At 44.2% G+C, this 24,706-nt stretch overlaps 4 protein-coding genes across 8 annotated transcripts; 1 reads left to right on the top strand and 3 right to left on the bottom strand.

The window, feature by feature from the left end:
* Window positions 1-1,793: 1,793 nt before the first annotated feature.
* LOC128428530 (protein SCO2 homolog, mitochondrial) lies at window positions 1,794-4,361 on the top strand. The gene is made up of 2 exons (XM_053414733.1): window positions 1,794-2,557; window positions 3,112-4,361. The coding sequence occupies exon 2, from the start codon at window positions 3,127-3,129 to the stop codon at window positions 3,949-3,951; it is 825 nt and encodes a 274-aa protein (XP_053270708.1). The 5' UTR covers window positions 1,794-2,557; window positions 3,112-3,126; the 3' UTR covers window positions 3,952-4,361.
* On the bottom strand, window positions 4,253-11,152 carry ncaph2 (non-SMC condensin II complex, subunit H2). Of its 5 annotated transcripts, none has more exons than XM_053414730.1 (21): window positions 11,049-11,112; window positions 10,296-10,334; window positions 10,092-10,265; window positions 9,817-9,918; window positions 9,681-9,742; window positions 9,518-9,596; window positions 9,299-9,355; window positions 9,105-9,184; window positions 8,824-8,993; window positions 8,454-8,620; window positions 8,244-8,324; window positions 7,603-7,666; window positions 7,416-7,517; window positions 6,724-6,768; window positions 6,528-6,598; window positions 6,338-6,452; window positions 6,145-6,237; window positions 6,019-6,068; window positions 5,821-5,922; window positions 4,846-4,995; window positions 4,253-4,751 (listed from the first exon to the last, which is right to left on the bottom strand). In XM_053414730.1, the coding sequence occupies exons 3-21, from the start codon at window positions 10,197-10,199 to the stop codon at window positions 4,611-4,613; spliced, it is 1,839 nt and encodes a 612-aa protein (XP_053270705.1). In that variant the 5' UTR covers window positions 10,200-10,265; window positions 10,296-10,334; window positions 11,049-11,112; the 3' UTR covers window positions 4,253-4,610. The 5 variants fall into 5 exon arrangements, with proteins under 5 accessions (XP_053270705.1, XP_053270706.1, XP_053270704.1 ...); XM_053414731.1 differs by having other exon boundaries at window positions 10,296-10,331; window positions 11,049-11,091; XM_053414729.1 differs by having other exon boundaries at window positions 10,092-10,334; window positions 11,049-11,152.
* A 1,471-nt stretch (window positions 11,153-12,623) lies between these two features.
* Window positions 12,624-16,751, bottom strand: cradd (CASP2 and RIPK1 domain containing adaptor with death domain). Its single transcript, XM_053414725.1, has 2 exons — window positions 15,996-16,751; window positions 12,624-13,664 (listed from the first exon to the last, which is right to left on the bottom strand). Exons 1-2 carry the CDS (start codon window positions 16,672-16,674, stop codon window positions 13,369-13,371), a joined length of 975 nt encoding a protein of 324 aa, XP_053270700.1. The 5' UTR covers window positions 16,675-16,751; the 3' UTR covers window positions 12,624-13,368.
* A 617-nt stretch (window positions 16,752-17,368) lies between these two features.
* On the bottom strand, window positions 17,369-24,369 carry socs2 (suppressor of cytokine signaling 2). Its single transcript, XM_053414726.1, has 3 exons — window positions 23,702-24,369; window positions 18,870-19,067; window positions 17,369-18,669 (listed from the first exon to the last, which is right to left on the bottom strand). Exons 2-3 carry the CDS (start codon window positions 18,994-18,996, stop codon window positions 18,182-18,184), a joined length of 615 nt encoding a protein of 204 aa, XP_053270701.1. The 5' UTR covers window positions 18,997-19,067; window positions 23,702-24,369; the 3' UTR covers window positions 17,369-18,181.
* Between the last annotated feature and the right edge of the window lie 337 nt (window positions 24,370-24,706).

Below are 24,706 nucleotides of genomic sequence, written 5' to 3'. Positions count from 1 at the left end.
AGAAGAGGAGGAGAGCGGAAGAAGAGGAGAAGAGCAGAAGAAGAGGAGAGGAGGAGAAGAGAAGAAGAGGAGGAGAGGAGGAGAAGAGGAGAAGAAGAGGAGGAGAGGAGCAGAAGAAGATGAGAGGAGGAGAAGAAGATGAGAGGAGGAGAAGAAGAGGAGAGGAGCAGAAGAAGAGGAGAGGAGCGGAAGAAGAGGAGAGGAGAAGAGGAGCAGAAGGGGAGAAGAGGAGCAGAAGGGGAGAAGAGGAGAAGAGGAGAGGAGCAGAAGGGGAGAAGAGGAGAAGAAGAGGAGAGGAGCAGAAGAAGAGGAGAGGAGAAGAGGAGAAGAAGAGGGGGAGAGGAGCAGAAGGGGAGAAGAGGAGAAGAAGAGGAGAGGAGCAGAAGAAGAGGAGAGGAGAAGAGGAGAAGAAGAGGGGGAGAGGAGCAGAAGAAGAGGAGAGGAGCAGAAGAAGAGGAGAGGAGAAGAGGAGAGGAGCGGAAGAAGAGGAGAGGAGAAGAGGAGCAGAAGAAGAGGAAAGGAGCAGAAGGGGAGAAGAGGAGAAGAAGAGGAGAGGAGCAGAAGAAGAGGAGAGGAGAAGAGGAGAAGAAGAGGGGGAGAGGAGCAGAAGAAGAGGAGAGGAGCAGAAGAAGAGGAGAAGAGGAGCAGAAGAAGAGGAGAGGAGCAGAAGGGGAGAAGAGGAGAAGAAGAGGAGAGGAGCAGAAGAAGAGGAGAGGAGCAGAAGAAGAGGAGAGGAGAAGAGGAGAAGAAGAGGGGGAGAGGAGCAGAAGAAGAGGAGAGGAGCAGAAGAAGAGGAGAGGAGCAGAAGAAGAGGAGAAGAGCCGAAGAAGAGGACAGGAGCAGAAGAAGAGGAGAGGAGAAGAGGAGAAGAAGAAGAGGAGAGGAGGAGAAGAAGAGGAGGAGAGGAGCAGAAGAAGAGGAGGAGAGCGGAAGAAGAGGAGAAGAGCAGAAGAAGAGGAGAGGAGGAGAAGAGAAGAAGAGGAGGAGAGGAGGAGAAGAGGAGAAGAAGAGGAGGAGAGGAGCAGAAGAAGATGAGAGGAGGAGAAGAAGATGAGAGGAGGAGAAGAAGAGGAGAGGAGCAGAAGAAGAGGAGAGGAGCGGAAGAAGAGGAGAGGAGAAGAGGAGCAGAAGGGGAGAAGAGGAGCAGAAGGGGAGAAGAGGAGAAGAGGAGAGGAGCAGAAGGGGAGAAGAGGAGAAGAAGAGGAGAGGAGCAGAAGAAGAGGAGAGGAGAAGAGGAGAAGAAGAGGGGGAGAGGAGCAGAAGGGGAGAAGAGGAGAAGAAGAGGAGAGGAGCAGAAGAAGAGGAGAGGAGAAGAGGAGAAGAAGAGGGGGAGAGGAGCAGAAGAAGAGGAGAGGAGCAGAAGAAGAGGAGAGGAGAAGAGGAGAGGAGCGGAAGAAGAGGAGAGGAGAAGAGGAGCAGAAGAAGAGGAAAGGAGCAGAAGGGGAGAAGAGGAGAAGAAGAGGAGAGGAGCAGAAGAAGAGGAGAGGAGAAGAGGAGAAGAAGAGGGGGAGAGGAGCAGAAGAAGAGGAGAGGAGCAGAAGAAGAGGAGAAGAGGAGCAGAAGAAGAGGAGAGGAGCAGAAGGGGAGAAGAGGAGAAGAAGAGGAGAGGAGCAGAAGAAGAGGAGAGGAGCAGAAGAAGAGGAGAGGAGAAGAGGAGAAGAAGAGGGGGAGAGGAGCAGAAGAAGAGGAGTTGTCATCAGTGTTTGTGTGTTCACTCGTGCTCACTCTGATCTGTGGCTCAGACGTCAGCTGGTCTGAGATCAACACAAACAAAGGGAAGCGGAGCCGTGAGGACGAGCGAAGACAGGATCTGAACCAACCAATCACGAGCCAGAAAGTCTTATCACATTTCAGACGTTTGATTCAAACATAATCATCTCATTATGAAAAGTTAATCAGATGCTATAAAAAAGTATGAAACAAAAATCAATAATGAACAAAACTACAGCAAGTGACTGTTGTTATTAACGTGTATGAAGTTTATCTCACTGTGACCTTCGTTTGTTCTACTGTCTCATCTGGACTCAGCCAAGTGGCGACACCTGGTGGCGGATCTGTAAGTTACAGCTGTGAACGAATCTGCTGATAAAATAAACTTTTAAAGTTTGTTAACGTGAATTCACGTTAGATTTTACTACTTGATAATATCTGGTTTTCCTTTTGGTAAAAAAATAATCTTTAGAGGAGCCTTTCCGGTCTTTCAGAATAAAAGAAGGATTTTTGTCGAATCAGCTGAGACGAACGGAAATCAGTTTCCTTAGGATGCAGGTCACGTGTTAATCACCCGGAAGTTGATCGCTTACATGTTGTCTGCGGAGGTTTGGACTCGAGGTGACCCGGGAACTTCTCCCGGTTCTTACGGTGCCGGAGGATCAGCGTCACGCTAAACTACCGCGGAGTTCTTTGTGTCCCACCGGGTCCTACCGGGTCCTACCGGGTCCCACCGGGTCTCACCGGGTCCCACCGGGTCCTGCTGCCTCCACCAGAGTCTGTTCCGTGTTGTCGGTGTGAATCCTCTGAAGAACCCGGTGATTGACGGGAACGCAGCTGAGGACAGGTGAGCATTAAGGTTTTGTACAAATTTTAAATCATTTAAAATATAAAAATGATAAATCAACATTTGTTCAGTTTGAGTTCAAATGAATTTGACACTTTTTACAGATATTTCATGTTTGAGTATAAATCGTAGAAATTGAATCCACTGATAACTTGTCAATAATAAAGAAACTAATTTACTCAGTTCACGTCGTCTTCTGAAGTGACTCAAGGTCAAAGGTCAAAGTATCAAATGTGCATTAAACTTCCATCATCGATTAATCTGCACTTTTGTTTTAGATGAATTGAATATTTTGTGGTAAAAATAAACAAATTAAAACTGTTCACATCACATTTAAAAAACTCATTGATTAGAAGAAAAATATATTGATAAATTCCAGTTCAGTTATAGATTATACATATAAAATGTTTTTATACTGACTTTTCTTTTCACTGCAAAATTTACTTTTACTCTTATTCTCTCAGTTCATGTTCTCATACTTTCACTTTGGTAATAATACTTGTACTTTTATTTCAATAAAGTATCTGATTACTTCTCTTGTCTTGTCTGAGCAGGAACTGGTCTTAAAGATGTCAGTGTTGCGGTGCATTGTGGGTGGACTGCGTCTTCCTTGGGTCCAGCAGACACTTGTGTCCTCGCCGTCTCTAACTTCAGCGAGTGTCCTCGTCAGACCGAGAGGACGTCTTCCTCATCTTGCTCCACAGCGCCTCCTGTCTGCGGGGGGGGACTCGTCGGTTTCTGCAGCGAAGCTGAAGCTCAGGACTCGTGTGTTGGTGACTCTGCTGTGTGGCGGCGGCGTGCTGGCCGCCTGCTGCTACGTGTACGAGGAGAAGCAGCAGAGGTTCCGGCGCCAGCGCATTGAGCAGCTTCGGCAGGTGGCTGTGGGCCAGGGGAACTTCAGTCTCCTGGACCATAGGGGGCAGCGCAGGACCAAGCAGGACTTCCTGGGCAGCTGGGTGCTTCTGTACTTCGGCTTCACGCACTGTCCCGACATCTGCCCCGAAGAGCTGGAGAAGATGTGCGCGGTGGTGTCGGCTCTGGACCGGGACACCTCGCTGCCGCCCGTCCAGCCGCTCTTCATCACCGTGGACCCGGACAGGGACGACGTGGCGGCGCTGGACCGGTACGTCAAAGACTTCCACCCCCGTCTGATCGGACTGACCGGAACACCAGAGGAGGTGAAACACGCGGGGCAGGACTACAGAGTGTACGCCAGCCCCGGACCCAAAGACGAGGACGGAGACTACATCGTGGATCACACAATCCTGATCTACTTGATCAGTCCTGACGGGCTCTTCCTCGATTATTACAACAGAACCAAGAATGAGGAGCAGATCGGCGAGAGCGTCAAGAACCACGTCAGGAACCAGGTCAAGCTCGGAGGAGTTCGCTGAGACACGACACTTCCTGTCCGACTCGGTTTCATCAAATAACAATAAAAGATTCTAAATCTGAAGTTGTTCAGTTTGTTCGACCGGACGATTCAAACTCTGAACGTCCTCAGTGAGTCTGGAGGAGTCTGGACAGGAGACGTGTTTTCAGACATGAACTCAAGTCGTCTCATCGAGTTGAGCTGCGACGTGAGAGAAAAGTTCTGCTGCTGATCGATCGGAGTTTGTGAAAATAACCTAGAAATGAGTTTCTGACATTAATGATGAGTTAATGATTAATGCAGAAATAATAAGAAATACTGAGTACAGTTTTTTCAGAGATTTAATAAGTTTTCTGTTCTAGAAACAAAACAAAAAAAATCCAGATTAATGAATGAATGAAAATAAAACGTTACGTGCTTTGATCCACTGAATCATCACCTGTTGACAGTTTGTATCTGACAAACAAAGTTCAAACCTGAAGCGACAGAGCTCCGGTTCAATCTCATCAGTAAAACACTTTATGTGCACATTTGAATTCAGAGCACACACATGATTCATGTCGTTTTCGTCACGTGAATCACGTTAACAGATTTTTCAGAGTTCAGATTAAAATCAGGAAACGAGGTGAAGCTTGAGTTCGTGGTGAATTAAAACGTCGTGAGTCGATGACGAGTGTGAACTCACTCCGATGATTTCAGACCGAAGCCGTCGGACTTGAATCTGTCCGTCGCTCTGTCAGTGCTGAGCAGAGTCAAACCCATCGAGTCCAAACTGGAGTCCAGACCTTCAGAGCTGTGGATGTCCACCGTGTAGTCGTTTGCCTGAAAGAGACACGGAGACACATTCATGTCTTTGTGTGTACCTGTGTGTGTGAAGGTGTCATGGATGGTTCAGATCAGCGAGCGTTGGATTTACCAGCTGCAGTGAAGCCAGCAGATATTTACAAGCTTCAAAGTTGTCCAGCCCGTGGACGAGAGACGAGAACGTCCTGTGGTGACCGACGGCGTCCAGCGCTCGGACGATCCGGTCTCCGTAGTCCCGGATGTCAAACACGGGACGATCCTCCTGAAGCAGAGAGACACCACAAACAGGACGTGAGGGTGGAGGACAGTCGAGGTCAGAGACGTGAGGATGGAGGACAGTCGAGGTCAAAGACGTGAGGGTGGAGGACAGTCGAGGTCAGAGACATGAGGGTGGAGGACAGTCGAGGTCAAAGACGTGAGGGTGGAGGACAGTCGAGGTCAGAGACATGAGGGTGGAGGACAGTCGAGGTCAAAGACGTGAGGGTGGAGGACAGTCGAGGTCAGAGACGTGAGGGTGGAGGACAGTCGAGGTCAGAGACATGAGGGTGGAGGACAGTCGAGGTCAGAGACATGAGGGTGGAGGACAGAGACGTGAGGGTGGAGGACAGAGACGTGAGGGTGGAGGACAGTCGAGGTCAAAGACGTGAGGGTGGAGGACCGAGACGAGGACAGAGACATGAGGGTGGAGGACAGTCGAGGTCAAAGACGTGAGGGTGGAGGACAGTCGAGGTCAGAGACATGAGGGTGGAGGACAGTCGAGGTCAAAGACATGAGGGTGGAGGACAGTCGAGGTCAGAGACATGAGGGTGGAGGACAGTCGAGGTCAGAGACATGAGGGTGGAGGACAGTCGAGGTCAGAGACATGAGGGTGGAGGACAGAGACGTGAGGGTGGAGGACAGAGACATGAGGCTGGAGGACAGTAGAGGTCAGAGACGTGAGGGTGGAGGACAGAGACATGAGGCTGGAGGACAGTAGAGGACAGAGACGTGAGGGTGGAGGTCAGAGACGTGAGGGTGGAGGACAGTAGAGGTCAGAGACGTGAGGGTGGAGGTCAGAGACATGAGGCTGGAGGACACAGTGTTGTACCTGCAGGTCCAGTTCAGGCCGGACCTTGTCCTCCCAGGCTTTGACTCGTCGGGACAGAGCCGTCTCCTGAGTGTAACCTCGACAGTTCACCACCAGCTGCTCCTGAAGAACAGGATTCAGAAGATGTGTCAACTTTTCATACGTTTCATATTCATATTGATGGAGGATTCACTTTGAGGATGTTTTGCTGTCACTTGCCACACGGAGCTTCACCAGGTCTTCGTAACTCAACTCGTCCCTCAGAGCGTCTGCAGAGAAGAGACACGGGTCACATGACGTCTGGAGAAACAGGAAGTTGAGATCACCGTGGTTCTGACGTTTTACCTGCTGCTAGTTCGTCGGCTCCGCCCTCCAGCTCGGCGGGGGGGTCGTCAGGAAACGCTTCGTGGTCGTTGTCGGAGTTGTCGTCGTCTCCACCTTTTTAATATTCATTGAATCAGTGTCACATCGACCACGTGTCCTGTGAGAGTGTGTAATCATTAATTCTATAAAACATCTTTAACTGCAGAAGGTTTACCCAGAAGCTCCGGGTGTCTGAAGCCGTGCACAGGCTCCTCCTCCTGCCGATCTGGCCCCGCCTCCTCCAGCTGCAGGAACGTCCTCCGCAGCTCCACATCAGAAACCACCACACCCTGATGACATCACAGCATTGACCACGCCCACTCCATCCTAAATACTAGTACTAAATAACGAGTGAAGCAACTCACAGTTTGTCTGTAGATTCTTCTCTGAGTCTTCACTTTGTCTTTGAGTGTCTTCACGTATATGTAGTTCAGGTCTGTGGGAATCAATACAACACACAGGTTACACACAGGTTACACACAGGTTACACACAGGTGACCTGTGATTGTGTTTTCACTGTTCAACTAAAACATCTGTAAAGTATAACCAGATAAAACAAACCTATAAACTTGGGTCCGTTTTTTAGTTTGTGCTCCGGAGGATCAACTGTGACAAAACAACATGAATAGACCACAGCAGTTAAACAGAGATATTAAACTGAGATATTAAACAGAGATATTAAACAGAGATATTAAACTGAGACATTAAACTGAGACATTAAACTGAGATATTAAACTGAGACATTAAACTGAGACATTAAACTGAGATATTAAACTGAGATATTAAACTGAGATATTAAACTGAGATGTTAAACTGAGATATTAAACTGAGATATTAAACTGAGATATTAAACTGAGATATTAAACTGAGATATTAAACTGAGATATTAAACTGAGATGTTAAACTGAGATATTAAACTGAGACATTAAACTGAGATGTTAAACTGAGATGTTAAACTGAGATATTAAACTGAGATGTTAAACTGAGATGTTAAACTGAGATGTTAAACTGAGATGTTAAACTGAGATGTTAAACTGAGATATTAAACTGAGATATTAAACTGAGATGTTAAACTGAGATGTTAAACTGAGATGTTAAACTGAGATATTAAACTGAGACATTAAACTGAGATGTTAAACTGAGATATTAAACTGAGATATTAAACTGAGATATTAAACTGAGATATTAAACTGAGATGTTAAACTGAGATATTAAACTGAGATATTAAACTGAAGGTTAGGGTGGTTCCTCACAGGTTCCTCTGAACCAGCTCCTGAAGTCCTGAAGTGGAGACGCTCGTCTTCGTTTCCTCTTTCCTCTTTCGTCGAGGCCGTCCGGAACCTTGTAACATTTTTCTGATGAAAAAATCCCAAACTCAGTCATCGACAACAACAACAACAACAACAACAATTCTGTCTTCCTCTTAATGTTCATGTCCACCTTGTTTTAACGGTTTCTCTTCACCGAGAACAGCATACGGATCATGAAACGTCCAGATGTTCACCTGAAAGTGAGAAACAAACATTTAAATCACATTTCTGAAAATTGATCACATTTCCAAACGGCCGACCTCTTGTCATGAAGAGACACGACGAAGGTTGATGATTCATCGGTAACGGAACTTAAACGTTATAAAGATTGAGTCAGAAGATTTCAAATATAGAATTGTGATTTTTCACAGAAGTTCTAACATCCTGACAATGAAGTTGTAATTTTTACAAACAGAATTGTAATATTTTGCGAAACTTAATTTTCCATTTTTCAATATTTTGAGAAACAAGCTGCAATTTGATTATAAGAAGAATAAAAGCTCGATGCTTTGAGATCATCAATTTCACTCAAGTTGTAATAAACTATATTTAATTTATGTACAATAACAAAGTGGTCATTTCACAAGAGAAAGTTTCAACCTTTAAAATTATAATTCTGATTAATTGGAATCCATTTTTCACTTTCAGTACAAAACCTGAAGAAAAACTGAGTCAACATTTTATAAAATATTCAGCTGTAATCAAAATAAGATTTGAGGAGATTCTCTGTTCTGATCATGAAGTGTGTTATTGACAGATGAGTGAACGTACAGCAGGGGGCGCCTCCTCCCTCCGCCGCTGGTCGGCCTCCACCAGGCGGCGCTCTCGAATCATCCGCCCGTCGCTCGGAGCCTGACACACATTTAAAAACAAACAGTAAAGTTTAGACACACAGTGAAAAATCAACCTGAGTCTGAAAGACGAGGAGATTCCAGAGCTTGGGTGATAAGAGCAGATCAGAGAACAGCTCAACCCGGAGACCTGGTGTCTGTTGACGTGCTCCTCTGGTTCCTGGTCCAGCTCCATGATGTCGTCTAAAGGGACGAAGTTCTCTGCAGCATCACCTCCATCACCTCCATCACCTCCATCACCTCCATCACCTCCAGCACCTCCAGCACCTCCATCACCTCCAGCTGCATCCAAACCTCCTGGATAAAGTTAATTAAAAAACGACATCAATGACCATGTAGAATTATACTTAAAATTCAATTCATACAGAAGTAATGAAGGGTTATATTTTGTATTTCTGACTGGAGAAGAGTGACTGAGTACTGATCAATAATTCAAATATTAAATAATTGAATTAAATGAATTGGATTGTGGACCAGCTGTTGAGTTGTGATGGATTTACCTTCCTCCTCCTCCAGCTGCTGATCATCTGCCTCATGAGGAACATGCAGAGACCGGACAGGAAGTGAATCCTCTTCAGACCTGGATCTGAGGAGGATCATGTCCCTGTTTCCTGGGATGTACAAGTTCATCCTGAAATCCTTCTGACTGCACAGCACCTCGCCTTTCAGACTACACACAGACACACACATACACACAGTGTGATTGTCAGTGTTGTCTTCAGTTTTTAAACGATAACGTTTGTGTAGAGTTGTGTATTTTGAAAGGTGTGTAGACTCTGACCTGATGAGAGGAAGTTTGTTCTTCTCGTGAGTTTCAGGAGGAATCAGAGATGCAGGAGGAAGAGGAATCACGTTCACCGTCTGAGACAGAAACAGATCCTACTGAACTCCAGGTGAACTGATCCAGGTTCAGCTGACTCATGTTTATCTACAGGTAAACTGTGAGTGTGCAGAGTCACAAGAGGATGAACCGACCTTGTCGACGCTGGTTTTCTGTGTGGTTTCTGTGACTTGGATTTCCAGGGTCGTGAACTGAAACAGAAAAATCCACAACTGTCTCAGATGCTGACGGCCACTCCCCACATTACCCACAATGCCTTGTGCCAGCCACTGCAGCAGCGGTGTGAACGGGATGCTTCAGACATGGATGGTTGAATGAAACTTGATTCAAACTGTTAGACTCGTGTTTCTTACCACATTCTCGTCTTCATCCTCGTCACGACTACCCGCTGCTGCGTCGTCCTCCTGGGACCCGGACGACTGTTTGTTCCGTCTGTGGTCGAAGTGCGTCAGAGAAGCTTCGTTAAGAAAATCATTAATCAGGGAACATTGGATATTTGATGGATCGGACTCTTACTTCTTGTTCCTGTCGCTGATGTACTCCAGAGTTTGATAAACGAGGCTGTGCAGCAGCTCCACCTGAAACCAGAACACAGGTTCAGTCAGGCGCCTCAGACCCGTCCCTCTGACATGAGGTCCTCCTGCGGTCCGACCTTCTTGCTGTAGATGCAGGCGGAGCCTTGGATGAGCAGCGCAGCTTCGGCAAAGTTCAGGCGGAACTTTCCTCCATCGAACGTGATGCACATTTCATCCAACTACACAGAGAAGAAAGAAAAGAGAAATCTGCTGAAATCTTCTCCACCAACCAACAGAAGTGTTGTTTTCCTGTAAAACAAAACACAGAGTGACAACAACAAAGTCTTTTTAATGTAATTTACCAGCTTCCTCCCTGAACCTGCACCCCCCCCCCCCCCCCCCCCCCCCCTACCTCCTCTAAGTAGTCGTTGAGCTCCGACGCCACGTCCACGTCCCAGTTCTTGGTGAGTTCTCTGATGGGCTGCAGCAGGTGAGCGAACCGGCTCTCGGTGGACTCCATCCCGTCCTCCTGTCTCACGTCCTCCTGTCTCACGTCCTCCTGTCTCACGGCCTCCTGTCTCACGTCCTCCTGTCTCACGTCCTCCTGTCTCACGGCCTCCTGTCTCACACCAGGCACCAGGTGGGGGGGAAACTGCTTCCAGAGCAAAAACAACAAAGATCCTCGATATCTGGGTCCTTCCTATTTGACTATTTACACACAAGGAGTGAATTTACTGGACTGAATTAAACGTGGAGAGATTGATATGATTTCCTATTATTCACTCTTGTTCAGGTTTGTCACTAAAAGTAGTAAAATAAAACTTTCTGCCCAATGAATCATTAATGTACCAAGTAAACAGGGTTTCCCTCTGGAGTACTTCATGTACTGATGTACTTAAAGTACTTGAGTATAAGTATTTAGTAACTTTAATATGATGGAATAAATGTTTAGATTCTGACAGTTTGCAGAACATTTAAAACTTTGACCATTAACGTGACGTCACCAGGTTGAATCTGATCCTGCTCGAGTTTCTCTGTGAAGCGACTGGACTTGATGACGTGTTGGATCTGAGCCGAACCCGCTCAGCCACATGACGAACCCATCTCACTACGTCACGTTTCTCCTGGTCGTCTCAAATCAAACGACAGATTTTCAACGCGAGTCTGGTTCGAACGTTTCCTCCTCGAACCGAACCAGTTCAACATTCAGCTGAACCAGTTCAACCGAACCAGTTCAACATTCAGCTGAACCAGTTCAACAGAACCAGTTCAACATTCAGCTGAACCAGTTCAACATTCAGTGAACTCAGTCTTCTTTCAAGTGTCTGACCGACGTCACGTTTTGGAGTTAAACAGGAAATAAACTCACCGAGTCAGAGAAGTGTTGTTAGCAGCTAGCATTAGCATTAGCTCACAGTCAAACTACCGCCACACCTTCTTCTTCTCTTGTTCTCTCCATGTAGTGCTGTGGCGCTGACTGCTGCCCCCTGTCGGCCCCAGGGGGTGTTTCACAAGTGTTATTATAATGTATTATATATATATAACAAAATTGTTATAATGTATTATATTATACTATTATTGTATATCTAGAATCAAAATACAACAGACTAATGACACTTATATATAAAGAATGGTTACATAATAATACTTAATATAAAAGACTACATAAAGATCAATGTAGAGTATTGAATGAAGTATACCCTCAGACCGTTTCAAAACAATGATCAATAAACACATCATGTACATGTATGACAGATACTGTCTGCTGGTCATTGTTGTTGTCTGGGTTACAATGTCAGGGTCAACCACAACGTGTCAAACGATGAGGGTCACATACAGTGTGTGTGTGTGTGTGTGTGTGTGTGTGTGTGTGGGACTGTTTGACACGTGTGTGTCTGATTCCAGCAGTTAAACAATGAAATGTCTCCGTCAGCAGCTCTTAATAATAAAACTCCTAAAAGAATTAGGATAAAACTCAATGTTCTCGTCTTTCTGAGAAACTGTGAAGACCAACATGAGGATGGCATGCTCACTGTAACACACAGACACACACTGACACGCAAACACACACGTCACACACAGACACACACTGACACACACGTTACACACCGTCACACACCTCACACACTGACACACACCTCACACACACCGTCCAAACTAACACATTGTCACACACTGACACACACCTCACACACTGACACACACTAACACACACCGTCCAAACTAACACATTGTCACACACTGACAAACACACTCACATACATCGTCCAAACTAAGACACTGTAACACACTGACACACACTGACACACACTGACAAACACACTCACATACACCGTCCAAACTAACACACTGTAACACACTGACACAAACTAACACACTGTAAAACACAGTCACACTCTGACACACACGTCACACACTGTCACACACCTTCACACTGTAACACAACAGACGTGTCACACATTTATCTCCAGTTTATGTCAGAAAACATTTGTCTCTTTAACAATAACAATCTTCTTAATCAACTTGGCTTTTTTAATTGTTGTTTCCTGACTTTATTCTCTGATTATCTTTAAATGGATGATTTCAGAGATCTGAATTTAGTGTTGAATCGTAGCTTCAGACTGAAACAGCTTCACAGCTCAGTGACACTTCAGGTTCTCTATCTCTCCAGTCCACCTTAAATCTCAGAGGCCAATAGAAACTCAGCAGGAACTGTTGAGGAATTAATGAAGTGTGTGTGTGTGTGTGTGTGTGTGTGTGTGTGTGTGTGTGTGTGTGTGTGTGTGTGTGTGTGTGTGTGTGTGTGTGTGTGTGTGTGTGTGTGTGTGAGAGTGTGTGTGTGTGTAGTGTTTCTCAGACTCAAAGTTCGTGACATCATTTCAGATGAGTTCCAGGAACACTTGTAAAATCTGTTGGAAAAGAAAAAAGAAAAAAAACATTAAAGTAGAATTTATATGATTTTTATTTGGTTTGATGACATCACATGATTTTAATAAAAAAAACACTGAAGTAAAAAAAACTCTTTCCCAATTTAATTATGTTGTTTAAATGAACAGTCCACACATTTTTTTATATAAAATCGAAGAACTCCAGGAAATCTTCTCAGGACGTGTTGTGTAGTTGGTGTTTGTGAAGCAGCGGCAGGTTGTTGGGTCCGACTCGTTCACAACAACAGGAACATGTGGGAACATCCAGGTGAGGGGCGGGGCCTGGGTAGAGGGGAGGAGCCTGTAGAGCAGCAGGAGGCGGGACATGTCATATAAACTCTGCTGTGGACAGATCAGTGTTGTTGTTTACATCTCGTCCACACCGGCGTCGGCCCTCATCACCAGAAGATCTGGAATCTCCTCGTGTTTCCAAGTGGACGTCTTCGTCTTCTACGTGTCCGGCTCCTCTTCTTCATCCTGAGATGTTTGTGTTCTTCTAGTTTCACGTCACGTGTTAGAAACCTCATCAACACGTCCACTCGCTCACTGGGAAGCTTCCACACATTGTCCTGCTGGTTCCTCTCATGGACTCACTCTGACATGTTACACACATTTTACCAGGAGGCTGCATGAAACCTCAACACAAGCAACGTGTCCTCTCTTGTCTCAGACTCAGACGTCTCGTCCTCACTGTTTCAATCGCTCTTGTCCCGCTGAGCGTCCATGGTTGCGTTGGTTCTAGCGTTGTGGTCAGCTGGTGCCTCAGATCAGGGCGTCCTGCAGGACAGACGGGTGGACGTCAGCAGCCTGTAGAGACTCCAGCAGCCTCTGGACCCTGGCTCTCTTCCCCTCAGATCGTCTCCACTGAACCAGGCCGGCGAGCGCTGCTCCGTGAGCGCTGAGCCCATGATCGGACCGACAGCGAAACAAAGCCTCCGCCGACAAACCCAGATCCATCAGCACCAACTCCCACTCGGCTCCGAGTCGAGACGCCAGCCGGGACAACTCCCGATCTGAAGGAACCCTCTGGAGAACCGACTCAGGAAGCGGCCGGTCGTCTGCAGAGAGACATGTGAGATTAGAGGAAGAGTGAAGAGCTGTGGAGGAAAACTGAAATCTGGGATTAAAGTCTTCATGTAGAAGATAGCATCAACCACTGAATCTGAATTAAATCAATACATGTACATTTAAATATCTGAATCCTGACTTTAATCTGGATTAAAATGTCTGAATCTGAGGTTTAATCTGACACTTCTAGGAGGTATTTGAGTTCCTTCTTTCTGTCACAAATTATTTAATGAACATTTTCTCTGGAGCAGACAAATCGTCAGAATCAAACTGGAACGAATCTGCTTTTATTGTGAAAAACGACCGGTCGTCTTTGTTCACTTTGTTTTGTTGAAGGTTCCCAGGATTGAATTCTAATCTTTATTGACACTGACGTCAAGGCTCTGTGCTGTAACATCAGTTCTCAGTATGTGGCAGTGACTGGGGGGGGGTGTTCTGTTGCGTCTGCGTTCATTGGACGACAGCATCGACAAAAACAAGAGGAAAACAGTACTTCAGCTGGTCTGCAGGGGGCGTGGCTGAGGGATGTGTGTTTCTGTGGGTCAGCGTGACGCTGGACCTTTGTCACCGATTGTAACCTCAAAGTGTTTGTTCAGGAAAATCTGCTCGACAACAGAAAACGCAACCGCACAACTTCTGTCGTCAATCATCTCCACCTGTGATCCACAGCGTCACATGGTGTGATGATGTCCACCACACTCCTTCCTCCTCTTCTTCTTCTTCTTCTTCTTCTTCTTCTTCTTCTTCTTCTTCTTCTTCTTCTTCTTCTTCTTCACTTCCTGGGCTGGAACACAAAATCTTCTTCAGTCGACTCATGAACTCAGGTCTTCTATAAATAAGTGAAGCTGCTGCGTTTGAGAACAAACGTGTTCTTTGTGCTTCTGTTCCACTGGTCCGCTGCTCCACTGGTCCGCTGTTCCACTGGTCCGCTGCACCAGCTGATAGCAGATATTGTCAAGTTGGATTTAATCTCAACATGATCAATAATCTGGTTCATGTTTACGAATCCAACCACTGAGTTTTCAGATGATGGTTTTAAATGCTAACATTTGAGAAATCAATATTTCAGCTGCTTTAATTTGACGTTTCTTCCATGAATCTGAATTTCCCGTCTCCACCGAGGTCTGAGAGTCTTTACAGATCCACGGTTCCTTTGTCCCGGTGCAGTCGGCTTCTTTCCTCTGAAGACTTCAACCAACGAGTCCAAAGAAATCCCTCTATTTGTATAAATGTCCTAATAAACTAAATAAAATTGAATATTTAAGGATTCCCCCATAACCTTCAAGTCATCGGACCCACTGTTGAACTGTATTATTTCATTTAAAAGCTTTTGAAATTGTATATGAAAATTATTATTATATAAAACATGTGTTCAAATATTCATATTCATGTTAATACCAGAAGCTGTAAATCAAACAAATCTGATATGTCAATGAGTCACGTGAGAAAGATATTAAAAATAATTACGTTAATTTAGGTTTGAAAACTGGAATTTAATGAAACACCTGGGACCCTAATAACTAAATGAATCTCTAATGTACTAACTAACTAACTAACTAACTAACCTTAATAACTGACTAGCTTAGTAACCCACTGACTCACCAAATAACTGACTACCTACCTACCAAACTACCTAACGAACTAACTAACTAATGAACTAACGAACTACCTACCTACCAAACTACCTAACGAACTAAGTAACCTTAATAACTTAATAACTTAATAACTAACTAACTAATGAACTAACGAACTAACGAACTAACGAACTACCTAACTAACTACCTACCTACCAAACTACCTAACTAACTAAGTAACCTTAATAACTTAATAACTAACTAACTAACTAACTAACCATAATAACTTAATAACTAACTACCTACCTACCAAACTACCTAACGAACTAACTAACTAATGAACTAACGAACTACCTACCTACCAAACTACCTAACTAACTAAGTAACCTTAATAACTTAATAACTAACTAACTAATGAACTAACTAACGAACTAACAAACTACCTAACTAACTACCTACCTACCAAACTACCTAACTAACTAAGTAACCTTAATAACTAACTAACTAACTAACCTTAATAACTTAATAACTAACTAACTAACTTTAATAACTTAATAACTAAATAACTTAATAACTAACTAACTAACTAACCTTAATAACTTAATAACTAACTAACCTTAATAAATTAATAACTAACTAACTAACTAACTTTAATAACTTAATAACTAAATAACTTAATAACTAACTAACCTTAATAACTTAATAACTAACTAACTTCTGGGGTGTTTTCTCCCACCCGGGCCTCACCTGTGGATCCGGCTCCTGGTCCAGCTTCTGGTCCAGCTCCTGGTCCTGGTCCAGCTCCTGGTCCAGCTCCTGGTCCAGCTCCTGGTCCTGGTCCTGATCCAGCACCTGCTCCTGGTCTTGGTCCAGCTCCTGGTCCAGCTCCTGGTCCTGGTCCTGGTCCAGCTCCTGGTCCTGGTCCTGGTCCAGCACCTGCTCCTGGTCCTGGTCCAGCTCCTGGTCCTGGTCCAGCTCCTGGTCCAGCTCCTGGTCCAGCTCCTGGTCTAGCTCCTGGTCCAGCTCCTGGTCCAGCTCCTGGTCCAGCTCCTGGTCCTGGTCCTGGTCCAGCACCTGCTCCTGGTCCTGGTCCAGCTCCTGGTCCAGCTCCTGGTCCTGGTCCAGCTCCTTGTTCAGCCCCGGGTCCCGGGGTGTGGAGGTCCAGCAGCAGCCGCTCTCGGACCCAGCTGAAGTCGTCCAGGGCCCGCAGGAAGCAGCGGAAGGCCCGGGGCCCCCTGCGGGGCAGCAGCTCCAGGAGCCGCAGCGTCTTCCGGCGGCTCGTGGCCTGGGACTCGATGTGTTCCACCTGAGCTTCCGTCAGAATCTCGTCCTGGAACAGAAGCGGAACGATGGAGTCGCTGACCTGCAGCTCCGCTGACAGAAAGCGTGTGTTCCTCCGGAGAACGGCTCGGTGAGCCGGGTCCATGTCACAGTTCGAGTCCCTTCGTTATCTCCACATTTAATCATGTCACAGTGAAAACCACCCGGACCACAGCTGCAGCACTGTTATTGTGTCCGACTGGAAACATGTCGAAGCGGAACCTTCTGCTTACACGTTCAAACCTGAAAATCAATTAGTTCAAATCACTGATAATTCTGCTAAAATCAATAATAAGATAATGCTAAGATATATTACATTGATTTAAACTCTTCTACATTCTTCTGTATTATTACATACTCCAGAATTATCTCGGTAAAATTTTTTATTTTATATCGTCAGCAGTAAACTTAAAATGGCAATTGTCTCTTCTTATTTCGAAGAGTTTTAAATCCCCATAATCCAAGAGTTTGACTGAAAACTCTTTACTGGTGATGTATCACTTAAATATGAACTAATGTCATCAATAATAACAATAATATTTATTTGCATTCCTTATCTTTTCACCTGGATTTGTTTCGCTTTTCTGGCAGATGTTGTTTTCCACAAAACAAATGATGACCTTTGTAAATAAATATACAAAAAAAAAGAATTAAATAGAATTTGTCATATAATTGATGGTATGAAAAGGTTTGTTTAATTTTACAATGTTTGCAGTGTTGTCGATATGACCACTGAAAACTAAAAAGAAAGAAAAAGACAGTATAAAGATTTGGGTAAAAAGTGATGGAAACAAACTTGATGAAGCACCATATGAAACTTTATTTATCTCATGTTTGACAGAGGCCCCGAACCCGCTGTGTGTTCAGCTTCTGTACAAACACACAGTGTGACAGCATCAATAAATAGGTTATAAAAATCAAACAGCTGTGATATGTACAAAACATCTGTACTTCCTGTTACCTTCAGTAAATATACATTTACTCATTTAGCCACAGAGCAATTATACAAAATATACATTTACTCATTTAGCCACAGAGCAATTATAGAAAATAACAGAAGAAGAACATCATCAACATGAGCATCGAACCTGTGAACAAACATGCAACAAGTCGTGTTTTACCTGAGAGAGCGACCGTTTAACGACCAGAGCGTCCAGGATCTATAGCTGAGGACTGATCCCTCCCGACCCAGAGGAGGCCGGAGGTCGGCTTATATTCAACCGTGATAACATTTGACCAGAGCGACATGAAGTTTGTTTAAACATTCAGATTCATTTGATGTATGAACAAATTCATAATTCGATTTCATAGAGCTACAGTTACATGATGTAACCACAGACCTGGGTCATAGGTTATTGATCATAAAGCATTTTAGATGAGTTTTAATTTGAAACCGGTTAAGTGTGTGTGCAGGTTGTGAGTGTGTATCTTGGGCCTGATGTGTCGCTCGTGGTCAGTTTCTGTGTTAACGTCTGCATCACACACAAACTCCGCCTGCTTCCATGACGACTCCCCGGCAATTATTGCCTGTGGCTCTGACCGGCCTGTCGGCACCGATGATGGGACTGATCCGAGGTCAGGTGGCGTTGCACACAGCTGATGCCGCTCTGTGTCTACACATTGTAGGCGTAGTCTGTCAGATAGTCCCTCAGTCTGTTGGGCAGCGGCAGATCCTGGACTTGCCGCGTCGTCTTGTTGATGGCGATGCGGCACAGGTGCTGCAGCGCTGGCGTAGCGGTGTACACAGGTTTGGTGAGCAGCAGCTGCACCGTGCCGTTGGGTGCCGCCGCCGCCGCCGCTGCTGAGAATTGAGGGTCTGCTGTCGTGTTGTCGCTGCTCTTGGAGAGCATGACGTAGTGCTCCACCAGGTGGACCACGCTGTCAAACTGCTTCAGCTTCGGCCTCACCAGAACCACAGAGTCAAGCTTGAATTTACCATCTTTGTACTCAATCCGCAGGTTGGTGGGACCCGCCGATGTCATGGCGGAGATGGTGAACAGGTAGTCCCTCTGAGAGCTGTCCCGCACCAGGAAGGTGCCCTCAGCTGCGTCCTGCAGGATCTCTTTGGCCTCGGCGGCGGTCAGAGTTCCCCAGTACCAGCCTGAGACAGAGCAACCACACGTTAGAGACTCATGGAACATACGTGTGTAGTTTAATGAGAGGAAAATAATCCAAGTTGATGACATCACTGATTCTTTAAGGGAATCTCAGACATACAAAGACCTAAGGATGTTTCCCAAAAGTTTCTGATTTGAACTTACATCTTCATACATATAAAAAGACTGAACTCGTGGTTGTCACCTGTGTTCCTGAGCTCTTTCATGGCTGAGGCGATGTGGCTCTCGTCTGATTCAACAGCTCTGAGGTTGTTATCGACTCGTCTGTTGCTCTGGATAGTTTCTGTTGAGTCGGACGACTGGAAGTTCATCGGACAAATCGACCTCAGCCCGGCGTCAGGCCCACAGCTCAAACATGGAGCCCCGGGTTTCTATCCAGGTCCTGGAGATAAATAAGAACAATCACAAAGGGTTCAACACTGCAGCTGTAGAAAACTGCATCATTATAGAGCTGCAGCTGTAAAATACTGTATGATTATAGAGCTGCGGGTGTAGAAAACTGCATCATTATAGAGCTCCAGCTTTAAAATACTGTATGATTATAGAGCTGCAGCTGTAAAATACTGCATCATTGTAGAGTGGCAGGTGTAAAATACTTCATCATTATAGAGCTGCAGCTGTAAATTACTGCATCATTATAGAGCGGCAGGTGTAAAATACTGCATCATTATAGAGCTGCAGCTGTAAAATACTGCATCATTATAGAGCGGCAGGTGTAAAATACTTCATCATTATAGGGCTGCAGCTGTAAAATACTGCATCATTATAGAGCGGCAGGTGTAAAATACTGCATCATTATAGAGCTGCAGCTGTAAAATACTGCATCATTATAGAGCGGCAGGTGTAAAATACTGCATCATTGTAGAGTGGCAGGTGTAAAATACTTCATCATTATAGAGCTGCAGCTGTAAATTACTGCATCATTATAGAGCGGCAGGTGTAAAATACTGCATCATTATAGAGCTGCAGCTGTAAAATACTGCATCATTATAGAGCGGCAGGTGTAAAATACTGCATCATTATAGAGCTGCAGCTGTAGAAAACTGCATCATTATAGGGCTGCAGCTGTAAAATACTGTATGATTATAGAGCTGCAGGTGTAGAAAACTGCATCATTATAGAGCTGCAGCTGTAAAATACTGCATCATTATAGAGCTGCAGCTGTAAAACACTGCATCATTATAGGGCTGCAGCTGTAAAATACTGCATCATTATAGAGCTGCAGCTGTAAAATACTGCATCATTATAGAGCGGCAGCTGTAAAATACTGCATCATTATAGGGCTGCAGCTGTAAAATACTGCATCATTATAGAGCTGCAGCTGTAAAATACTGCATCATTGTAGAGTGGCAGGTGTAGAAAACTGCATCATTATAGAGCTCCAGCTGTAAAATACTGTATGATTATAGAGCTGCAGGCGTAGAAAACTGCATCATTATAGGGCTGCAGCTGTAAAATACTGCATCATTATAGAGCTGCAGCTGTAAAATACTGCATCATTATAGAGCGGCAGCTGTAAAATACTGCATCATTATAGGGCTGCAGCTGTAAAATACTGCATCATTATAGAGCTGCAGCTGTAAAATACTGCATCATTGTAGAGTGGCAGGTGTAGAAAACTGCATCATTATAGAGCTCCAGCTGTAAAATACTGCATCATTATAGAGCTGCAGCTGTAAAATACTGCATCATTATAGAGCGGCAGCTGTAAAATACTGCATCATTATAGGGCTGCAGCTGTAAAATACTGCATCATTATAGAGCTGCAGCTGTAAAATACTGCATCATTATAGAGCGGCAGCTGTAAAATACTGCATCATTATAGGGCTGCAGCTGTAAAATACTGCATCATTATAGAGCTGCAGCTGTAAAATACTGCATCATTATAGAGCTGCGGGTGTAGAAAACTGCATCATTATAGAGCTCCAGCTTTAAAATACTGTATGATTATAGAGCTGCAGCTGTAAAATACTGCATCATTGTAGAGTGGCAGGTGTAAAATACTTCATCATTATAGAGCTGCAGCTGTAAATTACTGCATCATTATAGAGCGGCAGGTGTAAAATACTGCATCATTATAGAGCTGCAGCTGTAAAATACTGCATCATTATAGAGCGGCAGGTGTAAAATACTTCATCATTATAGGGCTGCAGCTGTAAAATACTGCATCATTATAGAGCGGCAGGTGTAAAATACTGCATCATTATAGAGCTGCAGCTGTAAAATACTGCATCATTATAGAGCGGCAGGTGTAAAATACTGCATCATTGTAGAGTGGCAGGTGTAAAATACTTCATCATTATAGAGCTGCAGCTGTAAATTACTGCATCATTATAGAGCGGCAGGTGTAAAATACTGCATCATTATAGAGCTGCAGCTGTAAAATACTGCATCATTATAGAGCGGCAGGTGTAAAATACTGCATCATTATAGAGCTGCAGCTGTAGAAAACTGCATCATTATAGGGCTGCAGCTGTAAAATACTGTATGATTATAGAGCTGCAGGTGTAGAAAACTGCATCATTATAGAGCTGCAGCTGTAAAATACTGCATCATTATAGAGCTGCAGCTGTAAAACACTGCATCATTATAGGGCTGCAGCTGTAAAATACTGCATCATTATAGAGCTGCAGCTGTAAAATACTGCATCATTATAGAGCGGCAGCTGTAAAATACTGCATCATTATAGGGCTGCAGCTGTAAAATACTGCATCATTATAGAGCTGCAGCTGTAAAATACTGCATCATTGTAGAGTGGCAGGTGTAGAAAACTGCATCATTATAGAGCTCCAGCTGTAAAATACTGTATGATTATAGAGCTGCAGGCGTAGAAAACTGCATCATTATAGGGCTGCAGCTGTAAAATACTGCATCATTATAGAGCTGCAGCTGTAAAATACTGCATCATTATAGAGCGGCAGCTGTAAAATACTGCATCATTATAGGGCTGCAGCTGTAAAATACTGCATCATTATAGAGCTGCAGCTGTAAAATACTGCATCATTGTAGAGTGGCAGGTGTAGAAAACTGCATCATTATAGAGCTCCAGCTGTAAAATACTGCATCATTATAGAGCTGCAGCTGTAAAATACTGCATCATTATAGAGCGGCAGCTGTAAAATACTGCATCATTATAGGGCTGCAGCTGTAAAATACTGCATCATTATAGAGCTGCAGCTGTAAAATACTGCATCATTATAGAGCGGCAGCTGTAAAATACTGCATCATTATAGGGCTGCAGCTGTAAAATACTGCATCATTATAGAGCTGCAGCTGTAAAATACTGCATCATTATAGAGCTGCGGGTGTAGAAAACTGCATCATTATAGAGCTCCAGCTTTAAAATACTGTATGATTATAGAGCTGCAGCTGTAAAATACTGCATCATTGTAGAGTGGCAGGTGTAAAATACTTCATCATTATAGAGCTGCAGCTGTAAATTACTGCATCATTATAGAGCGGCAGGTGTAAAATACTGCATCATTACAGAGCTGCAGCTGTAAAATACTGCATCATTATAGAGCGGCAGGTGTAAAATACTGCATCATTGTAGAGTGGCAGGTGTAAAATACTTCATCATTATAGAGCTGCAGCTGTAAATTACTGCATCATTATAGAGCGGCAGGTGTAAAATACTGCATCATTATAGAGCTGCAGCTGTAAAATACTGCATCATTATAGAGCGGCAGGTGTAAAATACTGCATCATTATAGAGCTGCAGCTGTAGAAAACTGCATCATTATAGGGCTGCAGCTGTAAAATACTGTATGATTATAGAGCTGCAGGTGTAGAAAACTGCATCATTATAGAGCTGCAGCTGTAAAATACTGCATCATTATAGAGCTGCAGCTGTAAAACACTGCATCAGTATAGGGCTGCAGCTGTAAAATACTGCATCATTATAGAGCTGCAGCTGTAAAATACTGCATCATTATAGAGCGGCAGCTGTAAAATACTGCATCATTATAGGGCTGCAGCTGTAAAATACTGCATCATTACAGAGCTGCAGCTGTAAAATACTGCATCATTGTAGAGTGGCAGGTGTAGAAAACTGCATCATTATAGAGCTCCAGCTGTAAAATACTGTATGATTATAGAGCTGCAGGCGTAGAAAACTGCATCATTATAGGGCTGCAGCTGTAAAATACTGCATCATTATAGAGCTGCAGCTGTAAAATACTGCATCATTATAGAGCGGCAGCTGTAAAATACTGCATCATTATAGGGCTGCAGCTGTAAAATACTGCATCATTATAGAGCTGCAGCTGTAAAATACTGCATCATTGTAGAGTGGCAGGTGTAGAAAACTGCATCATTATAGAGCTCCAGCTGTAAAATACTGCATCATTATAGAGCTGCAGCTGTAAAATACTGCATCATTATAGAGCGGCAGCTGTAAAATACTGCATCTTTATAGGGCTGCAGCTGTAAAATACTGCATCATTATAGAGCTGCAGCTGTAAAATACTGCATCATTATAGAGCTGCAGCTGTAAAATACTGCATCATTATAGAGCGGCAGCTGTAAAATACTGCATCATTATAGAGCTGCAGCTGTAAAATACTGCATCATTGTAGAGTGGCAGGTGTAGAAAACTGCATCATTATAGAGCTCCAGCTGTAAAATACTGTATGATTATAGAGCTGCAGGCGTAGAAAACTGCATCATTATAGGGCTGCAGCTGTAAAATACTGCATCATTATAGAGCGGCAGCTGTAAAATACTGTATGATTATAGAGCATTTCAAAACATGTCAAGACACAGGGTGATCAACAAGTTCTTCTGTTCTGATAACAAGTGTGTATTGAAACTGATCAATATGTGTGTGTACACACGCACTGACACACACAGGGGAACACAGGAGTGTTCAGTCAGTCAAACCCTCACCTGTCCGTTACCGAGTAATAGACATGCTGATGTAACACCAAAGGACACACGCATGCACACACACACACGCGCACACACACACACACACACGCGCACACGCGCACACGCACACACACACACAGCTCCTACCTGAGAACTGCTGTTAGCTAGCCGTTAGCCGTTAGCTAACAGCTTTTAGCTTTAAGCCAACAAACCGCAGCAACGTCACTGAGTCCTCCACGAACAGAAACATTCACCGTCCTCGTCCTGTACTGGTCCCGGTCCTGTACTGGTCCCGGTCCTGTACTGGTCCCGGTCCTGTACTGGTCCCGGTCCTGTACTGGCGGGTCCGGGTCACACACACGGTCCAACCTGTCAGTCAGAGCTTCAGTCCGCGCGCCGATTTATTCCCGTTTACCGAAAATCACCGAGTGAGTCCGAGTGTCCGTGTCTGTGTGTCTCAGTGTCTCAGTGTGTATTTCAGTGTCTCAGTGTGTATTTCAGTGTCTCAGTGTGTATTTCAGTGTCTCAGTGTGTATTTCAGTGTCTCAGTGTGTATTTCAGTGTCTCAGTGTGTGTCTCAGCTACTCAGTGTGAGTCTGTGTGAGTCTGTGTGTATGTGTGTGTCTGAGCTTCTACAAACAGAAAATCAAGCTGAGGAACGAAAACACTAAAGAAGCATTTCTAGGAACTTTCCAGGAACATGGTCACATGGTGCACACATACTATTTAAGGTGGAACTCTCACACACTCTCACACACACAGACACACAAACACACAAACACACTTGATTGTAACCTTAGGAAGTTGAGGGTCTTGTCGGTGATGAGTAGAATCATATCGAATATCCGGGTCGATCTATTAGTTTATCTGTATTTTACTGGGAGCCAGTGGAGGTGATGGGAGACTGGGCTGATCAGCTGAGCAGGTACTGGTACATATATACATAAAATATGTATATATATTACATAGATTAAATATGATTATAAATTATATAGATTATATATGTTTACAGATTATAAATGTTCATATATGATATAGATTATATACATTTATAGATTATATATGTTTACATACACTACATGTTTACAGATAATATAGAGGATATATGTATAGATTGTATAGATTATAGATTTAAATGAATGTACAGAACCA

This window comes from Pleuronectes platessa, chromosome 22 (genome assembly GCF_947347685.1).
Source record: "Pleuronectes platessa chromosome 22, fPlePla1.1, whole genome shotgun sequence".
Classification (NCBI taxonomy): Eukaryota; Metazoa; Chordata; class Actinopteri; order Pleuronectiformes; family Pleuronectidae; genus Pleuronectes; species Pleuronectes platessa.
Note: the sequence above shows the minus strand (reverse complement) of the source record. Positions and strands in the feature narration are given on the sequence as shown.